Source organism: Physcomitrium patens, chromosome 9, assembly GCF_059467195.1.
Source record: "Physcomitrium patens ecotype Gransden chromosome 9, ASM5946719v1, whole genome shotgun sequence".
Taxonomy (NCBI): domain Eukaryota; kingdom Viridiplantae; phylum Streptophyta; class Bryopsida; order Funariales; family Funariaceae; genus Physcomitrium; species Physcomitrium patens.
The window spans coordinates 1,897,979-1,919,764 of NC_143418.1; the positions used below are offsets into that span (position 1 = coordinate 1,897,979).

General features: G+C 37.9%; 3 protein-coding genes across 9 annotated transcripts; 2 read left to right on the forward strand and 1 right to left on the reverse strand.

The window, feature by feature from the left end:
* Positions 1 to 6,484: 6,484 nt before the first annotated feature.
* Positions 6,485 to 12,897, forward strand: LOC112287003 (uncharacterized). Of its 7 annotated transcripts, none has more exons than XM_024529572.3 (7): positions 6,485 to 8,851; positions 8,951 to 9,035; positions 9,744 to 10,521; positions 11,256 to 11,360; positions 11,676 to 11,735; positions 11,890 to 12,027; positions 12,244 to 12,897. In XM_024529572.3, the coding sequence occupies exons 3-7, from the start codon at positions 10,171 to 10,173 to the stop codon at positions 12,574 to 12,576; spliced, it is 987 nt and encodes a 328-aa protein (XP_024385340.1). In that variant the 5' UTR covers positions 6,485 to 8,851; positions 8,951 to 9,035; positions 9,744 to 10,170; the 3' UTR covers positions 12,577 to 12,897. The 7 variants fall into 7 exon arrangements, with proteins under 7 accessions (XP_024385340.1, XP_090109015.1, XP_024385342.1 ...); XM_073536198.2 differs by lacking the exon at positions 8,951 to 9,035 and having other exon boundaries at positions 6,489 to 8,851; positions 9,744 to 10,204; positions 10,359 to 10,521; XM_090252889.1 differs by having other exon boundaries at positions 8,951 to 10,521.
* Positions 12,898 to 14,459: 1,562 nt separating this feature from the next.
* LOC112287002 (uncharacterized) lies at positions 14,460 to 17,411 on the reverse strand. Its single transcript, XM_024529567.3, has 2 exons — positions 17,128 to 17,411; positions 14,460 to 16,257 (listed from the first exon to the last, which is right to left on the reverse strand). Exon 2 carries the CDS (start codon positions 16,162 to 16,164, stop codon positions 14,584 to 14,586), a length of 1,581 nt encoding a protein of 526 aa, XP_024385335.1. The 5' UTR covers positions 16,165 to 16,257; positions 17,128 to 17,411; the 3' UTR covers positions 14,460 to 14,583.
* A 366-nt stretch (positions 17,412 to 17,777) lies between these two features.
* On the forward strand, positions 17,778 to 18,944 carry LOC112287004 (uncharacterized). Its single transcript, XM_024529576.3, has 2 exons — positions 17,778 to 18,175; positions 18,487 to 18,944. The coding sequence occupies exons 1-2, from the start codon at positions 17,880 to 17,882 to the stop codon at positions 18,692 to 18,694; spliced, it is 504 nt and encodes a 167-aa protein (XP_024385344.1). The 5' UTR covers positions 17,778 to 17,879; the 3' UTR covers positions 18,695 to 18,944.
* The last annotated feature ends 2,842 nt before the right edge of the window (positions 18,945 to 21,786 follow it).

Here is a 21,786-nt window from a genome sequence, read left to right on the forward strand (position 1 = left end):
GAATAGATTAAGATTTTGTCTAAATAATAAATAATAAAATCATCAAGAAATTTACAAAAAATATCATTTATTAAATATTGAAAAATAATTAGTACATTTGTGAATAAAAAAGACATGGTATTATATTCAAAATTTCCATACCTAGTTTAATCTATCTTTTTTTTTTTAATATATACCATATTATATATTCTTTATAGATCTATTTTTGTATAGATCTTTATTTGATTTAGTTGATCAAGAAGTCCTAATATCAAAGATAGAAGGTACCTATTCTTAGTGGTGATCTTGTTGAATCCTTGATGGTCCACACACATCTCTAAAGATCCATCTATTTTCTTCACAAATAAAATAAGAGCCTCAGCTAGAGATTTAGAATGGTATATGAAATTTTTAGCCAAATTTTCATTAATGTATTCATTGAATGCAACCAACTCATTCTGTCATAAGCTATAGATTGGTCCGAATGGTGGTTGAATTTTTTTATTGAAGATCAATAGAATAATCATAAAGACAATACTTTGAAAGTATATTTGCATTTTTCTTTTCAAAGACCTCTTGAAAATCTTGGTACTAGCTTGGAATGCTATTTGAAATCCGTTTTCTATCAATAATAGGTGTGGCATATATAACAAAAGTTGATCCTTCTTTTGTAATATGCATGAAAGTTCTTGTACCTACTAATAATGGTTTGGATGTATCAATCTTATGGATTTTTACTTGCCTAAAAAAACTTAAGCTAAACTATGGAAAAAATCAAAATTACAAGAAATCTAGTCTATTCAAGGATTATAACTTTTTAATTATAATACTCTTAAAATAATTAGATAAAAAGAGATCTAATTACATTAAATATTACTAAACTATTATGATTACTAGTTGTTACTTCTACAAGAATAGTTTTACATATAACATCCTTAGAAGACAATGAATGACTATCTATTACTTCTACATAGATACGTTTGATTTTCTTAATTAAGGAAATATGATGTTTTTTGACAAAGTCTTTATTTATAAAAAAGATTGAGGCTTTTGAATCCAAGAAGGCTATGACTTTGTGTTTTTTTTAGTTCTAAAAAAACTTATATTGTAAAATAAGGTGAAGGATCTAAAGAAAAAATATGATCTTTATTAAGAGATGCATAAGATTTTAGCCGCATAGTTCCTATTGTAGTTGGAGAGACTTGTTTTTCAATAAATTGTCTTCTTTGGCAATCATGCTCTTCATTTTGTAATTGGGTTGCTTCTTTGGACAATATTGAGCAGTGAGCTTGGATTCTCTACAATATAGGTACAAACCTTCTTAACAACAATGATTCTTTTCTTACTCAATAAGTGATTTAAAATATACTATATTTATTTTCATTGCTTCCAGTCTTAATAAATAAGTTTCTAAAAACTTAGGAGTTGTGGCCATTACTTGATTTATTCCTCTATAGCCAAATCTTTATTCTTTACACCTTTTAAATAATTAGTTATTATATGCAATGGCTTAAATAATAAATTATTCTAAAGATTTTGCTTTTGACATTATCAATCATAAATCTTTGACATTGTCATTTAATCCATACTAAAATTGATTGATAAGAATTTTGTCATTTTAGTCCACATCGCAAGCAAGGATTTGGAATTCAGCAGCATATATGGTACATGACCATTATCCTTGTCATAAAGATAAGAACTTAATTTTTCTTATTTTTTCTCAATCACTTTCTCCAAATGTGGCCATAAATATTTTTAGGAATGAATTCAAATTATAAAAGATTTGTGAATCTTTTTCTATCAAATATACAAATGAAAAGGGAGAACTTTTTGATAGAAGAGCATCTATGAATCCAACTTAAATAAATCCATCATGATATTGGAAGAGATGCAACTTTAGGTAGAACTTGACTTATTGCAAAAATCCTTGAAATTTTGATCTTATTCCATCAAACGTCTCGGGCATATTAATCCTTCTTCACTCTTGTCAATACATTTTTTACTTCTAGTTTAGTTTCAAGAAGTCTCTAGTTTTCTTGTCTTTTGGCAATAGTTATTCCAATTTCTTTTTAATATACATACTTCCTTATTTTTATTTTTTTATACTTCTTTGAAAAAGTCTCACTTGTTTATTTGCTTTCATCAAGTTTTTGTCCTTGACAATAATCAAGAAATGAAGTTAGAGTTTTTTTTTTAATTTTTTAAAAATAATAGTTAAAAAAAGTGGATAAATTTAGTAAAAAATTGGATTTATTTTATATATATATATATATATATATTTAAATATTACTTATTTATTATAATTATCATTAGATATTATAATATTACAAATTTATAATATGTATGTATATATGTATATATGTATATATAAATAAATTTATTATGCAAATTAATCATTAGACATATTTGTTTAAGAATTAGTTTCTTCTACATACTATTGATCTTTTTCTTGAAATAATGTTTTGCATATCTATTTTTAATAATATTAATTTTATGATATTTTTACATCTTGATCTATTTTTACTATAATTTTTTTAATCAATATTATAAAATAATAAGATTGACATCTTACTAAAAAATATAGGTTTTATTTAAATAATATAAATAAATAAATCAATAAATTATAATTACATAAATATTATATATATAGATATATATTTTTTGTATTCTACAAATCTATACGTGAAAGTGTTTGATATCAAATGAATAATAAATGTTTGTATGTTAAAGCTGTAAGTTTGAATGTATGCGATTATAATTTGTGTCAGTGCAATTTTATAATAAGTTTAATTCTTTAATTTTGCAATAGGAGGTTCTCAATCTTTGGCTTTTGTCATTGGTACATGCTGAGATTTATTACAAGATAAATGTAGCACAAGAAATATTATACTTGTGTAAAATTAATTGAGTTTTTTGCAATAGAGAAGTAAAACATAGTAAAAAAAGATTATATATCTGTATATTGATACATTAATATAAATGACATATTTCAAATTTCGTTTATTATATTGTTAAATAAAAAACCAAAAAAAGGATTCTATTTATGTACAAGTTTTCTTAAACATCATGTGCTTATCTTTATGAATGATTGGCAATACATTATTACAAAACAACTTGTAATTCTCATATAGTCAAATAAACAACATACAACTTATACTAACTTATCAAGTTGTTACATATTACTCAATTTTTTATCCAATTATTGTCACTTTATAAAGCCACAGATTATTGTAATTGTACCAATAGCTCCATATTATTGAGACATCCACTTCTGTTAAAAGAAATTAATAACCTAAGTGACAAGGTTTAATTCCTTGAATTACTTGTTAATCACATCAATTTAGTTATGTTTTTGCATTTCTAACCTAGGGTCACATTATACAACGGAAAGGTTGCAAGGGGTCGTGCCGATGGCGGAGTTCAGCTTGAAGCTGAAGTGTTCAGGAATGGAGCGTCGGAGAGGGAGTGGAGTGATTCAAGCGGCTTCGCCAAGAGGAAATGGTGCGCAGGATTCATTTAATCATAATCGATACATTTATTTAATAATTATAATACAATATATTCATATACAATAAATATATTATGTTATGATTATATGAATATTTCCTGTTTGCGCAGTTCGAGGCGGAATGAGAGGATGATCGGATGAGTGCGTCGGAGCTTAGGGTTGGGAGTACAAGCGTGGGGATTTCACGAAGAGCTTGGCGAAAGAGAGTGCGGGAATCTCGTGTTGAACTATGACACTTGGTGCGTTAGAGGTCACTGATGAAGCTCAAAGCAGAGAAGGATTGTATTTGCCGTTAGTTTCCACGAGTTTATTGATTCTAATCAAGAGTCTTAGATACGTATTTTGTGAGTGAGGTTTTTAACTTATGTGCGGCAGATTTGATTGATTCGTGCACAATTGTGAAATGGGGTAAGGGATAAACGACGTATGGGCTTCACGGTTTTAAACATCATTACACCTGAGTGCGATTTTGCTCTGAAGTAGAGGTTCCTGCAATTTTCTCTCAAATTTGTCATAACTTGCGAGTATCCTTTAGAGGCTAATTGCGCAATCTGTAAACTCACTAATGGCTCTGTAATGCGACCATTCTGCTGTGCTATTTTGAATGCATTTAAATTCTGTAGAAATTCCATATCGGATAGGATGTGTTATGATATCTCACTCTCTGTTGTGCAAGGATTTCTTTGCACAACATCCTCCGCCTACTTTGCTCATCTGAAACGTTTCAGGCCGGTCTAGATGGTCACATTCTTGGTGAATCACTTGCGTCGCACGTACATCAAAACACTCACGTTCATCCTTTTCATGCATCACGAGAAATTGATGTTACCTTGGACTTTATTTCACCTTTCCTATGTGGATTGCATGTTGCTCTTTTAAGTGTGAGTTGTTTTTGTATTACTGTAGTTCTTTGCAAGATGGTTTGAACAGAGGGAAAGTTTCCTGTCTGATGGTCATCAAGTTTCTAGCATTTTCTGTGATCAAGGTTTTAAGAAGATCACGATTGTATGTCGGCAGTATGATGTCCGTAAAGTCGGGTTTGCTAGTTCAGTGGAGTCGATTGGTGCCCAACCTAGCCCATGATGCGCATGCGAGGCTATTGGCAAGATGTGAGAACAAGACGAATCCTTGGGAGCTCACCAACGTAGTTTCTTTTGTGCGTGATGCTTCACATGCATGTATAGTAACAAACAAAATGGTTATGATTGTGGCAAGAAATGCACTAGTTAGTGTGTTGCTGAATATTCTGCATTTAATCCTGTTCACTTGGTGCACATCAATGGCATTGAGGCAACTATTTATGTAAGTCGTATGAGATATGAGTGATTTGTGAAATGGCAGGTCGTTGCAGTTGCCCTTGCTTATGCAGTTATACTAGGGAGAAACCTTGACGGTTCGGGATCAATTATGAGTCAACAAGGCATTTTGCGTGTATCTTTGTGCTCGATATTTCCTTATATTTGTTCATCTTGTTGTGTAGAAAATTCGCAATTAGTGATCTTTATGAATTTTTAGATTTTCCAGTATTGTCAGGCTTAATTGGAATATTCGATCACCGTAATGGAATAATTTGCCTTTCTTCAGAAATTCGTGGCGGAATATTTGGTTCGTTAATTGGTTACATTGAGCATTAGCAAGGCAAGGACATTGTTACGGGTTCACTGTCTGCCAATGGTTGACATTCATCACGTGGAAGCACACGCACTTGCAGTCAGGTTGCCTTTCTCGATGACACAATAGTTCTGCAACTGTCTATTGAGCCTGGTAACAGATCAGAAGGTCTACTGCTACCTTTGTGAGTTATTGCGTCTTTCGAATAGATGTTCGACCACATCATTGTAGTTTCTACATTGTTCCGAGACTCTCAAGAGTTACCTTGACGTGGACTTCATCCTCGCACTGTAGTGTCATGTTTACTCAATGTTGAGGAAGTTGTGCATTAATTTGAATGTACAAGCTTCATATGTGGACAGACTTTCTCACCTAACACAACTGTGAAGCAGAGTTCTAACTGGAATTTAATTGAGCGGTTTCACACAACAAGACCTCAAGGCTTCTTCGATTTGACTTGTAACTTGTAGGATGGTCAGCCACTTAACAGCTTGCTTTGGAAGAATATTCAAATGATTTCTATTTATTTGTAATTTCACCACATGGACATTGTATTTTCGTATTGACAACTTCTGGTTGTATGCTAGAAATCGTTGATTTCTTAATAATTTTCCTCATGCCCCTTAGCTAGAAAGTAAGGAGGAAGTTTCTTTGAGAACTCGCCTTTTCGGTGTCACTCATAACAAGAGTCCAGTGTACGTTGACATTCTCTTTTTTCACGTGTCGAGTCTATTTTTAATTCAGAAGGTCGGTCCAAACAATGTCTCTGTCTCACTAACTTGCACCTATAACTATAGGTGCCTATGCATCGTCGAAACTATACCCTCTGATATGTAGCCCTAAGCATCAGGTCCGTATTGCCATCTCTGCTAAGGATATGTATGCTGTATAAACAGCATTGTAATCTTAGAGGAATATGGGAACCTTAATACCAGAGGTCGGACGAGTTCGCAATCCGATACATATAAAAATGGTTTTACTTGCTATTTATGCGCTTCCTTAGGTAACCTTACGGTTGTACTTGTAAAATCAGATTTTTGAAAGCAACTGATGTGAGCATTCGGTGGTTGTATCTCTTTCCTTGCAGAGAGGCTATCTTGCAATACAGACCCCGGGCACTTCTGACATGATTGTCAGGATTGGAGATGAACAGAACCCGCAGTTAAGTTTGACTTTACATATACAAGATCAGCGAGTCTTGAGAACGTTAAGTGACATGAACGCGGATTATTTCACCGCTTGCGTTGATGAGTACATACGCTGTTGAACAGAGCGACTTTCGTACTGACTCCAGGTTGCGACATACTTTGAAAGCGTGTGATTCAACACTTCATGTTTTTTCTTTTTTTTCTTTTTTCTCTTTTTTTTTTTCTTTTTTCTTTTTCTTCTATTTTGTTCTGTCATGAGGCGCAGCTTTGACCAAGAGGTTCGCGGCAGGCTGAAAAATATCACTGGAAGTTGGGCTTTACGTCGGTTTTTCCCTCGCTTCTGCGTCGATTATGATATCTTCTGCTTTTCTTTGTAGGGTGCAGAATGGTTGTCGATTTCCTTTACTTGAACGTCTACAGTCAGATCATTGTTGTATTGTTTTAGGCATATGGGCGTTATGAGGTGCACTGTGAGTTTCGTGGTCAGTTTTGACAGTTTGCGCGCGTTTGAAATCTTTTCTGAGTTCATACAGCTGTTATGTTCGGAGTAAGTGTGGTTCTAGATTTGCACAAGAATGAATTTGCTCTTCAGCTCTTTAATCTTTCCCACGCAGGAGTGATTGTGAAGTGGTCACATGTTGAACACTCAAACGAAATCATGACAGAGCCTCCTCCAAAAGATGGAACTCCTGATTGTAGGTAGCTTGTTTAAACTTATGCTGGAGTGGATGACACCACGCTTTTTTCTTATGTCTGTTGCGCAGCATGATTAAGTTTATGTTGTTAACTCCGCTTTAGTACTTCAAGGGTGGGTCTGAATTATTATCATTACTACGAGCTTTTGAGGATCTCCAGCTGAAACCAGAAAAAGAATTTCCGAGTAGGGAGGAGCAATTTCCTGCGAAGATGTTGCAGAAATGCACAGAAACGATCTATGAGGAATACTAGTACTCACACCTCACGCAGAGTACTAGCTCGAAGTTGTATCTAGAGTAACTGCTACCATTAGTCCAGCGTCTCTTTTGCCGTCATATTCACGAGGTTGCTTGTGCCTGGTTTTGAATTTTTTCAATGCTTTGCTGTGGTCGGGGGTGATTATGCACCCCATAGAATCACTTTACTTTCGGATAAGTAGTCACCTTCAAGCATATTTTTTAAAAAATAATGGAGTTTTTAACGTGGGAGCTTCGCAGCATCAGTTGATTCTCTGTAGAACAGGCTTGAGAAGCTTTTAGAACAACTATCGAAAGAGTAAGATTGTCAGTATTCCCGTCTTCAAATGAAAGCTTGTTGTATATTAATTTCTGTGTTGATATCGGCCAAATCGCTGGGCGGCATCATTGATTGGAGGATTATAATCGTTGGTATCGATAAGATGACGCGACGACTCTGTCAATGCGAGTGCCACCTGCTGAATTTTCCATTGCAAAGCATTAGCTTCAATTTGTCTTCTCAGATAAGTGAATAAGTTTCATCGAATCATTCAAGCACGACGGAATGAGAAGTAATGTGAACTCCGGCAAAATGTCTGGTTTGTGTCGTAACGATTCGTAGTCTCAGTGAAGGTGAATCGGGAGCCTCCCAAGAGAAGACAGAAAGAAAGTAAAAAATGAAGCACTACTGCGTGAAGCCGATTTCATCGAAATGGACACAACAGGCATGTTGCATTAAGTTGCCAGGATCGAACCTCGAGTAGTATCAATTAACGCTGCTACTCTGATACCTTGTTTACTGCGAGAAGTCGCTGGCTATGGGCTAAAAACGATCTTCTCATTTAGGGATGATTCCTTTCACGCGATCAAAACGCCGTATTGGTGTATACGCATGTTGCATACCCACAGTTGTAACATGATTGCAATAATTAAAAAGAAAAGGACATTGCGAGGAGATCACAGGTGCAACAGTTCTCTGTTCATCCGAACTTCAGGGATTGGATGATCATAATCGAATAATCTTACCACGGTCAGTTCTATCATCGCCCGACTTGTGAAGGATTGTAGTAGTGCGGCTGTGAGTGAAATACATAGATTCTCTGCTTCTCATTTCATCGATCCACTTTTCCAAAAGCCTGACAGAAAGTGCATCGGAGAAGACTGGACTACCATTTTGATCTTCATACTATTCTGTCACTTTGTGTCCGAAGTCTTCTCTAGGAACTACTAGTGGCTACGCATGGTGCGGGGAAATTGAAGGTTCTTTGAGGGAAAGATAAGAAGATTTCATGACATGAACACGTCCAGTAAGCAGAAGAATGTTCTCGGTCAGTCGTTGACGCGACGAATAAATTTTACCGATACTCGATGTCTTTCAAGCCTTTCAATGAGCGAACCTTGGGAGATTCCATCGGAGCGCTGCGAAAGTGCCCTGAAGTTAGAGCGCCAGTACTCAAACGTGAGCAAACAGTATCCTTCCATTATTGTAGTGTGTATTCGGCGGGATAAGTACCGAATGTCAGTGATCCACCAGTCCAGACTCGGGTTATGCACAAGTCAACATGGCTGCATCGACAAATCGGAGCAATCGGTGGAACGCGTCATGCAGACTTTGTGCATTAATCTTCCAACGGTGATGATGGTGCTGAAGTCATGCTCTGTGTGACTCTGCGGTAAGTTCACCAAATTTTTCCTTCCGGCGACATCGCTTCCATTTTCAGCTACCATAACCTACGTCTATCAAGTAAGGTTTTAAGCAAAGGTGTGCTCAGGGTGAAAAGTCGAAGGGGTTTCCATCGTTCGGCACCACAGTTTCTGGCTTGTTGTGCGTAGTCGTCATCTGCTGTGCCACCACGGGTTTGTTATGAGCAGAATGCTACATCCAGAAACCTACTTTTATTTTCCGATTGTTGGGAGGATTGGAGGCCTACTTTGACGGACGACGCATCTTGTCTGTTGCCCACGACTCCCACCACTGTCGCTCCTTCGTTGTTTTTGCAATCCGCGTTATATTCCTTTGTCACTGTGTGTTACAAGACTGGCTTTTTTCCTCGGGTTTATGTACCTGAGTCAGATATCTAGGAGAATGGGAACAGTGTTTGATGAGAGGAGCGTTGTGATGCAGTTGATGCAAAATATCTCTCCTGAAATGCTTGGAACTAAGTCGTATGTGGTAGAACTTTTTCGTCGGTAAAATTAGTGGCCGCAGAGTCGAATTTTCATGTTTGCCCGATTGTTGCTCGAATTTTGTGCGTGTATGTGTGTGTGTTACAAATATACAAAGAAGCGTGCAAATATTTAATTATATTTAGTCTTAATTTCTCAGGAGAATTTATTAATTTTTGATAATATGCGGCGCAGTTTGGAGCGGAAACTTTTTCATTCTCTCTCTTGCTCCAACTAACTGCGACTGCATCGCTCTCCCAATTTCGTTTTAGAGTTTCTTATTTCCTCATACCTCTGGGATCCTCTTCCCGTTATACTCTTAGCTTCATTTATCGCGTATTTTATAGATTATCGTAATTAACCGATAATTACTCACATTTTCGTACAAACGTTTTTCAGGAACGCCAGTGCAAAAATTGCGAATCAGCGAGCAACGTAGTTACTTTGATGGCACCGCTCTGAAAACGATTTCATGGATTTCAGTAGAATATGTGAAATTGCAACAAGAATTGGGGTATAACGGATTGGCTCTATTTGATCGAATATTACGATGCGCTGATCAATCTCGATCTGCTACCTCTCATCTCAAGTTCCACGAAGCATTGGATTGGAGAGTTGATTTTTTTAAGGTGAAGTTGAATCTTCAACTGCACAAATCAGATTCTCCTTTGTGCAGTTGAAGATCGTCACGAGTCCCAGTAATCTATGACTTCTACGAGCCAATTGACATAACTGCCTGAGACAGGATAGACAAATGATCACGTTGTTTCAGTGAAATTGCATTCTTGCCTTTCAGCCAATTGTGAGCATCAAAGTAGGGAAAGTTATGGCGAAGCGGCCGCACGAAAGTGGGAGACCATGTAAATTATTTCTTACTCTGCTGACGGTTGCCGGCACTTGCTTGGCGGCCTATTTCCTCTTGTCCCCTCTTCTCCCCAACCCCTATTCCTCACAGATATCTCTACATCGCGTAGCATGGAATTCTGCGGACCTGAATATCACAGGATGTTGTAGGGGTTTAGAGCACACGGAGCTGTGGAGTGAGGCCGTGAAGTGGGGCAGTGACTTTCTTCTCAATTCAACACAAGCGTGCTGCGATGCTTGTAGAAATCATCCGAGGTGCAATTCTTGGGTGTATTGCGCTGATCAAGCAAAGTGCGGGGATTTTTATCGTCAGGTAATATATACCAGCCAACATTCCTGCCTTCTTTCTTCTCGCTGGTTGGTCAATAATTTGATGGTATTTTTTCACCTTTCTTGTGATACCATCAAATCCTTGTAAGCTAAAATAGGAAAAAGTATTTGATGGTTTGTGATCTGCGCACATTATCCTGCTCATTTTTAGAAAGTAACATAAGTATTTATGGGGTTCTTTACTTTAAAAAAAATTAATTGCTTCCACTGTTACTACCACGCGTCTTGTCTCGTAGTCAGTTCTATCGATTGTGTAGGTTTTTATTTCTTTCTGTTCCAAAGCATCATCAGAATCCTTTGAAGAGCCTATGAATTCACGAATATTTTTTCCTATTTTAGCTTTCCTTAGTAAGTTGTTTTGTGACGCGAAGGCACTGTTGCTTCATGTCTATGGTACAAGTGGCTGTCCTTTTCTTGAAGTGAATTTCCAACGCTGATTCAGTCCGCAGTGGGGATTTTTCACATCCTCGAATATTGCGAACTTCGCAGTTCAATCACAGATTTTCTGATCGTCTCTTTTGATTTTCGTTCCCTCCCTGTGAGTGTGGAAATGATGGAAATAAACATGCTCTTTCCTTTAGTAGGAATGCAGTATCTATGTTCTGTTTCTTTCTCATTGGTGGTTTCTGCTCATACACAAAGACCGTTGGCTACTCCACGTAACAGTCTGTGATGACTGATGAAGGATGCCCTGTTGGTTTTGTGCTATTGTTTTAGTGCTGGTTGAAGAAGCAGAAGGATCCTTTTGATCCAGAAATTCATGACTCGAGCCCATCAAATCCTTGGACGTCTGGACTAGTGTTTGAAAGACATTCTGGACTTGTACGATATTTCTTACCTTACTACACCACGTTTGCATTTAAAAGAACTTCATGAAGCATATTAGAAGTACAATATGTGCTTGCAATGGCTTTGTTGATTAAAGAGCCCTTGAGATTAAGAGATCTCGGGCTTACTAATCACAATCATCGTGATTGGATTGTAGACTGTTCAATTAGTATAATGCCAAACATATATGGCATGTAAATGTATGTTTGTTTTTCTTTCTTTTTTCTTTGGACATACCTGCACATGGGACCATATTTGACATGCACTTCAAAGACATGATGAAATAATACGACTATCTCCTTGTGCCAGAATACCGTGGGAATCTTAATCGACAGTGGCACCTTGAGCGGAGAGGTCATTCACCTGGAGGTAAGTTTTGGTTGTCCAAATAAAAAATTCCTGAAATGCAGAGGGCAGTCGGGAGGAGCGTTAACACAGCAACTTTGAAGCTAAAGGCCAGGCCCCTAGATATATTTTCTGTACTTTCTCTAACTCCAATAAGAGTGTCGGACAATGAATGCAGTTGCTACCTGAATGTTCACCAAAGTCAGTGTTGCACGTACTGGAGCTGGTCAAATTGACCCACTGCACAGGCTGTCGCTTTTATCGTGCGGAGGGACGTGGTAAATTATGGGACTCTAATGGTTATCATAATCCCAAGGTAACAGAACTTGACACCTTGGTGGAAAAACTATTCAAATGTTTATATTACGAAGCCTTGGGAGCTTCCTAATATGAGGGAACCACACCTTGCTTTCTGAAGTGTCTCTTGGTTCTTGTTAATAAATATTGATTAAATTTTTCTGTCGTTTCAAGTTTGATGTTTCTTTGTGCAAGTTTTTGACGAGACTTATGCCATGAATTCATTTCTACGCAGATGAGTAGCACCGGACCGCCATACGCGGTTGTCCAAGGCACACTGGAGGCTCAGCATGTCGCTTTTAAGGGAATTCCTAAAGAGTATACACCTGTCATTAGAAGAGGCATGGTAGGTTGGGTGGGTGAAGGACCCGAATTTTTCATCAGCTTAGCAGATCATTTCGAGTGGCCTCGTAAGCACACGGTCTTCGCAACTGTAGCGGAAAACCACATATATCTATTAGAGAGCCTCGCGGAACTGCAAACAAATGCAACTACGTGGGAAGGGGTATCAGTTCAGGTTCTTGTCCAACCCATCAACCTTAGATTACAAAGAGTGACAAACCAGTGATGCATATTCTTTATGCATTCTAGTGGCTTCGGCGATTTTGTACGTAGAATACCCAAGAAGTAGAAAAGCATTTTAACGGCAAGTTAACATACTCATGGCTGTGTTAAAGCAGACCTGCCAAGTCACAATCTCGAAAGCCTTCACAATCGTAAATTATCTAAATGTGCAGTGATACTTTGTAGTTTTCATACTTTTTTCTAACACTAATCCCTTCAAATTCTGTAGCTCTTGAACTTTCAGCATCGTCAATGTTGACATGTGGCGCCTCTTTATGGGGAAGTCCTGAAGTAAATTATGTCCCCTAAACTGAAATTTACAATACCTAGGCACTTCAGACGATGTTAACTCTTTTGGTTGCCATTATGCTCAGTTAGGTTCATTCTGAAATCAAGTTGTCGGGTAATTGTATTTCTACAGAAAAGGAATGGATGGGTTTGATCAAAGCCCAAGTACTTCTTGGGCTTTTGTCCTCTTTTTTCATCGCAATCTGGATATTGCGCCTTATGGCAGACCGACTCTCCGATTCTTCTCTTAAGTAGCATTAGAGGTCCGCATTTTATTCTTCGAAATTCGAAACATCAACAATTTATGATACTCGTATTCTGGTATGCAAGGATCACCCAGAAAACTTCTCAAGCTCTAAGGAGGGTTGCGCGGTGAAAAGCCTTTTGAGGGATCAATGGAATCTGTAGACAAATTCTTGCCCATCTTCCTAATAATTGGTCGTCCAATTCGCACTCCACAGGAGACAAGAGAATATATTTGTGATGAAGTCCTTAGCAAATGTTGTCATCCATACATTACGAATCACGTCCTCGCGTCACTGAAGGGCATGCTTTAGTCCTTCGCTGTGAGTAAAATTTATGTAGATTGTTGTCCAATAACCATGTGAATTAGGAAGATTTCAATGTATTGTACACAAGGGTGTCCTGCTAACATTCGCTATAACGATGCTCAATTTTACGTGGAAATCCGAATCTAAAGTAAGCGCAAGATCATCACTTCTCTAGATAACGACGCTCAAAAACCAACATGCATCAGTGCATTCAATCTTCCAAGTGAAACAGACCACTAAATCAAATTTTTCAAGTGAATCAACTCAAAGACTACTTCTGATCAGTTTTTGATACTTTGTAACCTTCCAATTGTAAGCATCTCTTATTCTACATCTGACTGCTGTTTTCGTCTGGAATGCGTTTGTGTGTTGTCACAGCAGTTGACAACTCATTTGCAGCTCCGAATTAAAGGTTTTACTTGACACAGGGAATTCTTGGAGAGACAATATGATGTATAGCTCAAATGGTGGAGGGTTTTGCGCTCCGTCAACTTCGTTTATAACGGTAAGAGTAGCAACCACAACCTTAGACAGTACACCGTCATGAGAAACCGAATGCTGGACGCCACTCTGTCATGACACAGGCTTTGATGCGAAGATAGTGGATCACATTACTAAACTTCTCCTCGAAGACGTGTCCAAGTTGAATGCCAGAGTTTACTCAGCCACGCTGAATGTTCAACACAAGATCACGGCATGGTGATGTGATATTTTTTTAATACAAAATAATCGAGCTCGTCAACTTGCCACACTGCAGGCAAAGTCTTAAAGTGCATGCGATTTTACAGCACACATGGAATTGGGCACATAACCTACTGAGATCCATTGATTTTTGTTTCCTGCACCTAGTCTTTCTACTTCAAAAGTAATTCTGTGAACTGCCTTGAGACCTACTTCCGACATATCCTTCAAGTCCCACATAATTTCAAAACGCAAGTATTGGATCAAATGAAATGCAGAGTATCGGCTTCTCTGTTATATTGAAGAATGCAGTCCTATAAGATCTAAGTTGATTCTGTCACATGTGTGTTATAATGAGGAGCATAAATTAGCCTTACAAAATTGTATAATTGCTTCCAATGTGTATAAATTACAAATTCACAACAATGTAAGGCGAATAAGTCTAGCATACAGGCTGAGTTGCAACAACAATGTGGTCAATGCATAATACACTATCTTAGCAATTCCTGCACTATTCCTAGGTTGAGGGTATCCCTCACCATCAACACTATACCGACAGCAAGGAGGAGCAAAATTCCGGACGACATGATGCCTTTCTCAACTCCCTCAGGTAGCTTCTTTCCTCGAAGAGCCTCCAGAGCGATGAGCAAGAAGTACCCACCATCCAGAGCAGGAAGGGGAAGTGTATTGACAACCGCAAGGTTGATGTTCACAATTGCAGCAAACTGAAACAGCCCAGCGATGTCGGACTTCGCCACTTCAGCACCCACTGCCACAATTGCCACAGGACCAGAAAGCTTGTCAGCTGTTTGCGCGAAGTTGAGAAATATTTGTTTCAGCCCCTCGGTGACTGTTGTTGTAAGTCTCATGAACTCGTTGGAAGCTTTCTGAGTCGCCTCGCCGAGGTTAGCAGCCTTCACTCTACGAAGCCTTGCATTCTTCGAGAGCTGGACCCCGATTTTTCCCGCTCCATCGTACGCTAAGTCGGGAGTGATTTTTATACTTAGAAGGTCGGGGAAGCCCTCACGTCGAATCTGAAAATCAAGAGGTCGCCCCGGGTTATCCTTGATGGTATCTACGAGGTCGAAAACTGAACTCTCGGTCGCCCCGAGGGACTTTCCTGCCACGGATAGCACTACATCCCCCGCCTCAAGCCCTCCCCGAGACGCAGCAGACCTAGCTATAATCTCAGGAATTACAACCCCAGGAATGTATTCCTGCTCCACTAAGCCCACCGTCAGCACTTGACCAAAAAGAATCGTATAAGCAAATATAATGTTGGCAATCACACCAGCGGATATAACAAGGGCACGTGCTAGAATGCCCCGGTTCATAAGCAAATCTGGGTCGTCGGGTTTGAATCCAGACTGTGGACCATCATCTGGAAACGCTACATAACCTCCTAAGGGAATCGCCCTGAGAGAATACTCCACCTCCTTTCCCTGCCACTTTGCGAGGGTCGGGCCAAACCCAATAGCAAATTTCGTCACACGTATTCCTTGTAGCCTGGCAGCTAAAAAATGACCAGCTTCATGCACTGTGATAACAGTAGCCAGGACCGCTATCGATTGGATGTAGTTTCCAGTGTTTTCCCACCCCTGCGAAGGCGGAGCAATTCCATACAGAGCTGCAAGAGAAAGCAAGTACTTGTGATCCCAAGCTTTGATTATGAAGTCCTTTAATGGCGATGCTAGAGAGGTGCTACTCGAGGCATCTTCTACTTCAGTAAAAACCTCTTCAGCTTCGAAGCCCTCCGTTTCTTCTACAACCGGGGGACTCGCTGGTGTATCATCTCTCAACGCTCGATGCTTTGAAATCTTGTTTGATGTCTTTACTGAAGGTAACCAGGGGATTCTTAAACGAGAGCAATTTCCACAGTGGCGATTTGGAAGTACAGAGGTATCCTTGCCTAGAATAGCGTAGAACTTAACCTTATTAGGATCTCTAAAATTCGTCCTAATTTTGCATATAAATGAATTGCTAAGAGAAGCTTGAAGGGAGGAGGATGGGGAGGGTATCATTGCATGCGTATGAAAAGTAGGAGATGGTGTGCAGCATAAAGACGCGGCCATTGATACTATTAGAGCAGGAACCAAAGTAGGTCCACCAGAAGAAGCAGAAAAGCAGCCTGAAGTAGCAAGTGGATGTGAGTTACGCCTGAATTTCTGCACAACATGAAGACCCACATAGAGGTTCACTGGCATAGATCATTGAATTAAGGAACAGCCATTCATTTCAAATCCAGCCAGGTAACCAGCTTCATCAAGAGTGCTTTCGGCGACCAAATACCCACACAGATCAGGATTTTTAGGATCGAATCAACTAGAAAGACACGGAACAAATCGAGAGGTACACTTCGTTACGATAAGACCACACGATTACATATTCTAGTCTTGGCCTGGCAAGAGCACAAACCAAACTTCACGTAGCTGGAAGAACAATAAGCAAGATAGTAAAATCCTAAAGCATAAAGAGCGATAAGTCTTCGACAGTACTACAGAGTGAAAGGTGTCTACAAAATCAGATGAACTTGTTCAAAACTGCTCCAGGCTGCAGATTAACTTCAGGGAGATGACCTATTTTTAACCGTGAAGTGTACACTGTTGGACTAGAATGGTCTTGATAATTTGCAAAATTTTCTGGGCCAAGCTACTCATACTTTAGGGTTACAATAAATCAGCTCGATTGTATATGAAAAGACTTGCAAGCCTTGACGATTAACAAAACTTGTAAAACATTCCGACTGTTACATCTACAGCTCTCTACCATAAATGTTTCATTCCAATCAGTCGTAAAAGGGTTTTCAACTTCCTAAGTAGTTCATAAAAGCCTGCCTCTAACCCAAATCCAGCTCAAAGAAAGGTCCCCTAAAGAATTCTACTGGAATCGCAAAGAGACGAACGAGAACCTGATTCCCCTAGAGAAACAGAATAAAATCCAAGCAAGTGAGGACATTGAGCTTGGAGTTTCAGATTCTCAAGCTGCGCAAATACAAACAGCAAAACTCAGAACAAAGTCAAATTTGAGGAATATACCTTGAACTTCTCGAGCTCCGAAACTAATCACGCCAATTGTACAGACTCAGTGCGGAAACCCATGACAAGAGCTCCGCCTCTTCTCGATGACTCTGAGCAGAGCATGACCAACCCCCACATTCACAGACCCTGGAAACTATCGCCACTCCTTGTCCAGTGTCCCGTGTGGAGAAAGCGATATGGGTAGCCTTTCAGAGCATTACTTGGTAGATAGGTCGTCGTAGATCTACAAGGCTGTAGATTTGTGGACGTCGTGGCAGGCTGAGCTTTCGACAGGATATACTCGGTGATGAATTACACCTTCCAACCAGAATCAAAAGCTTTGTAAGTGTGATGAACGACGTCCATCTCAGCTGTCATTCTGATGCATCGACGTCCTACAGGAGGCCACATATTTGAGTTTGAGAATGCGGAGGTGGATTGCCGTGTGCCAAAATCTCGTTCTGAGGGGTGGAAGCAGTGAAGAGAATTGAGAACATTACACGACTGGTGCAGAAAAAATGTGAAGTTTATCCACAGCGGCAGAAAGAAAGTCTGGAAATAGTTGAGCCGCTTAAGAAAAACACAAACCATTGGAGGGTGTTTTGGAGTCGGAGGTGGAAAATATAATACTGTGGGACTCCTCGGTGACAAATTCAACTATAACTTGTCGAAGCCACTTTTGCTCTCACTGTCGTAAACATTCAACCACAAACTTAACGAAGTGTCGTAGGGGAGAGTCCGCATCTCTGTGGTGCTGCATTTGTCCGACTATGGCGCTCAGTGGAGTGATCGTGCCAAGCCTGCAAATCAACTCCCCCATTTCAGTCTCGAATTCTGGCAACAAGCATCTTCGTCATCTCGGAAACGTGTCACTAAGTGCCTTACAGCTTACCCAGCAAGGCAGACTGTGTTTACCGCGGAAGGTGGGACTAGACTCCAGGGTGGTGAGAGCCATGGCAGAAAGTGGCACGGCGGGGTCCAAGGTTGAGGAGAAGTTGGGCGTTCGCATCGAGAGGGATCCTTCGGAATCTCGCCTCACGGAGCTCGGCATTCGCTCGTGGCCCAAGTGTGTCCCAAACCCACACCTCTTGCCAGGAATTTCGTTTTTTTCTTTTTTCTCTGACAGTCCTGATTCTGTGTCTCATTTGCAAAATGTGAATTCTCTTGGAGGTCTCTATGCCTAGCGTTTCGTCACACCCTCTCTATAGAATTAACCACAGCTGCTGCGTGGATCACTGGTTCGATAACTGCTTAAATTCTTAGAATGTTTAATAGAGGGTCGTGAAAACTAAGAATCGCTTCTATTTTTTTCTCGAGAATCTCTTATGGAGTAGCTCTCAAGGCGCCTCTAATTTGTGTCTCAAATCTGATTTGTAGATGGGGATGCCCGCCCAGCAAGTTCCCATGGACTTACGACGCCACGGAGACGTGCTTCCTCCTGCAAGGCAAGGTGAAGGTCTATCCGGAGGGATCATCTGAATTCGTCGAATTCGGAGCTGGCGACTTGGTTGTGTTCCCGAAGGGCATGAGCTGCACCTGGGACGTTTCTGAGACCGTCGACAAGCACTACCAATTCGATTACTGATCTACTGATAACGGCTTCACGCGTACATTACAGTCAAGGCTTCATGTCGTATTGATCACAAATCTTCACCTACAGTTTCTTAGGTTACACAATCATAGCGCCTTCGCAACACATCTTCTCCGCACCACGTAGAAAACCCACAAACGAGGCAGGTCGTGGAGGCGTTTTCAAGCGTCCTGCAAATATACGCACAAATTTTCTGTGTACCATGCCTGTCTACAAAAACAACAAATGCGCACCATTTCTGTTCCATCCTGCGATTGAATCTTGTGTTGCATTGTAAAGCAAATCAGCTCTTTCTGTTTGTTTTCGTTTGCTGATCATCTAGGTCTTGTGGGTATTTTACTGAATTGTTCATGTGCTTCACAACTTTTATCGATCAAATGGGTTCTGTGCTTTGAAAGACTTTGGCTTGTTGCTGTAAATGCTTTGTTTTCTTTCTCATTTTTCACACCACTGGTGCTGTTTTTGGCGTTTTCCGGTTTGATGCTTTACTTCTGGGAATGTTTTTTAAGGATTTTGTGCAATCAGTGCACATGTTGCAGGAAAGAGTGGAGTTTTAGGTTTGTTTATTGTCATAGGCCCTTGGATTAGTTCCATTCAAGTTGTGCATGCTTAATTCTTATTTGAGTTTTGTCGATCAAATGGTTGCTTTTGAAGTGATGTTGTCTTGGATTGAGTTTTCCGGCATTGTATCTATAATCTTTCAATTTTTCTTAGAAGCTAATAGTTAAATTTTGTATGTATTGTTAGTGTTAAAAACAATCTTGGCAATGTCAAGAGACTACTTGGAGGATAAACGTTTACAAGGAATAATTTCGTTTGTTGACTCTGCTATTTAGAAAATAAAAGTTATGGACATGAACCGGGATGCAATTGACTTGTATTGGTTAAAGTCTTCTTGAGTGGATCAAAAAAGATGATTGGAAAATGGTGCTTCAAAATCTTTAATATATATTGTGGACTGAAATTCTTTTATGGAAGATTGGATAATTGCAAAAAAAGCTCAGATCAAAAATAAATAAATTGTGAGAGCATATTTCATGAATAATAGTGATAATTTTATATTAGTACAGGAAAAGTCAAATACATTATTGATTTTTATAAAAATGAAATAAAAACCAAAAAAATATGTCCTTTGACTTAAAAAGAAATTTATAATCTAAAAAATATCCATGCACTTAAGAACAACCCAAAATCATAAGTGTCTGGATGGATGGATAAAATATATATATATATATATATATATATATATATCCAAAAAAAATAATTATTATAAAAAAAACTACATGCAAGAAAAAATATTTAATTTTTTATTATTTTTATTTTTGGATTGAGTGCAAATAATTTCTATGGATGCAGCTTTAGTTTTCAACAAATAAGTTGGAATATATATTAGTGCTTAACATTTTGAAATGTTTCATAAGAAAATCAAGCAATTAAGAATATTAATAAATCATTTTTTCAAATATTTTATGCAATGATATGATATATATATATATATATATATATATATAGAGAGAGAGAGAGAGAGAGAGAGAGAATAAGAGTTTGAATTGCTTGTGGAAGACAAAATAGTATTAATAGGTCCAAAAATCACAAAAAAATCTATAAAATATTGATGATAAACATTCTACAACATAATTTCAATAATAAACAAAGTTTTATTTTTATTGTAAGTGCATTTGTATAAGCAAATATTTATATACAAATAAGTGCATATGTAGTGTGTAATTGAGATATAAGATATAGACCATTCACTTAGGTGTTGAGGATTGCACATTATTTTGGAAGTTGTAGTAGATTGGTTAATTAGACCTTTTACAATAAAGTTTATGGTGCTCAATTAAAAAACATGTGATGTCAATAAACATCACATGATTATGTCTATCTTAAGCAAGTGTATCTAATATTTGAGACATTATTCTTGAATTAGTGGTTTTCTTTATAAATAGTGCTAAGACATGTTATCTTATATCCCTCCTCATCTACAATGGAGGGGGCCTTGAAAAGTTGTTCTTCTAGCTACAACTCATTTGTACTAGAGTAAATAGGTTGTTCTTCCTTTTGAACTTGCAATTGCATGAAGTGTTCATAAGCAAATAAATATCTTTTGTATTAATATTACTATGATACTTAACCAAAGTATTGTAAGAAATTCTAAGCATTATCTAAGTGTTAATTTTTTCATGACAATATGATTCATCAAGTATGAATTGAGTAGTCCTCTTGCAAAAGATGTAAAATCTCATTTGTTGATATATAATAGTATATGCATGAACTCAATTTGTGAAGGTTTTACAATCTCTCAAAAATCGAGCTAAATTACAAGATATTTCAAGAAACTAAAGATTTGTTTGTTGGTGTGATTTAGATTAAAAAGACCATTAGAAGATTTCAAATGCTAACGCAAATATAAGTACAAGAGATTTTGTAAGCAACATCTAATTTGGTTTACATAATTTGGTTCACATAATGGTTATTGACAAAAGGTATTTTTTTGTTTGTGATGATATTTATGGACATGTACTATGAAATCCTTTTTAGAAACAATGCTTTGTGTTTTTTGTTTGCTATTTCATATTCTAATATTTGATATAATTTCTAACCAAGAAGATGATGGAATTGACACAAAAATATATCTTGCTAAACATTTCCAAGTTCAGTGGTCTCTTCTTGGAAGAGAATCTTAATCTCTTTAATGACAACTTTGTTGTTTGTGGTTCATTTTTAATAGAAGTTATTCTTAGTTTGTTTCCACTCAAGTATCTTTATCTTACAAATAACAACTAATTAATTTTTGATCATTTTACATACTTTTTCCTACAATCTTTTGAATCTTTAGCTTCCCATATTATTAACAAGGCATTTAGAAGGAGAAATTTAGAAGTATAGTTTAAATATTTATATTATTGACTTTTAAAAACAAATTGTAGGAGTATTGGTATTAAACACAATCCAAATATCTTATAAAATCTACATAGTCAACATATCAATTGTCAATTGTTGAGCTATTGGACAACAAAGACAAAGAATATGTGGATTGTTAACATTTTAAGATATAATTTAAATCTTAAGTTTTGTATATCATC

What these genes read in the sequence shown, in the direction of transcription:
- LOC112287003 (XM_090252889.1), top strand. Translation starts at nt 10,171, where the DNA reads ATGGCGAAGCGGCCGCACGAAAGTGGGAGACCATGTAAATTATTTCTT. An exon ending in GCGGGGATTTTTATCGTCAG is followed by an intron (nt 10,522 to 11,255) that starts GTAATATATACC and finishes CTATTGTTTTAG; the next exon opens with TGCTGGTTGAAGAAGCAGAA. An exon ending in TTGAAAGACATTCTGGACTT is followed by an intron (nt 11,361 to 11,675) that starts GTACGATATTTC and finishes TCCTTGTGCCAG; the next exon opens with AATACCGTGGGAATCTTAAT.
- LOC112287002 (XM_024529567.3), bottom strand. Translation starts at nt 16,164, where the DNA reads ATGGCCGCGTCTTTATGCTGCACACCATCTCCTACTTTTCATACGCAT.
- LOC112287004 (XM_024529576.3), top strand. Translation starts at nt 17,880, where the DNA reads ATGGCGCTCAGTGGAGTGATCGTGCCAAGCCTGCAAATCAACTCCCCC. An exon ending in GGCATTCGCTCGTGGCCCAA is followed by an intron (nt 18,176 to 18,486) that starts GTGTGTCCCAAA and finishes TCTGATTTGTAG; the next exon opens with ATGGGGATGCCCGCCCAGCA.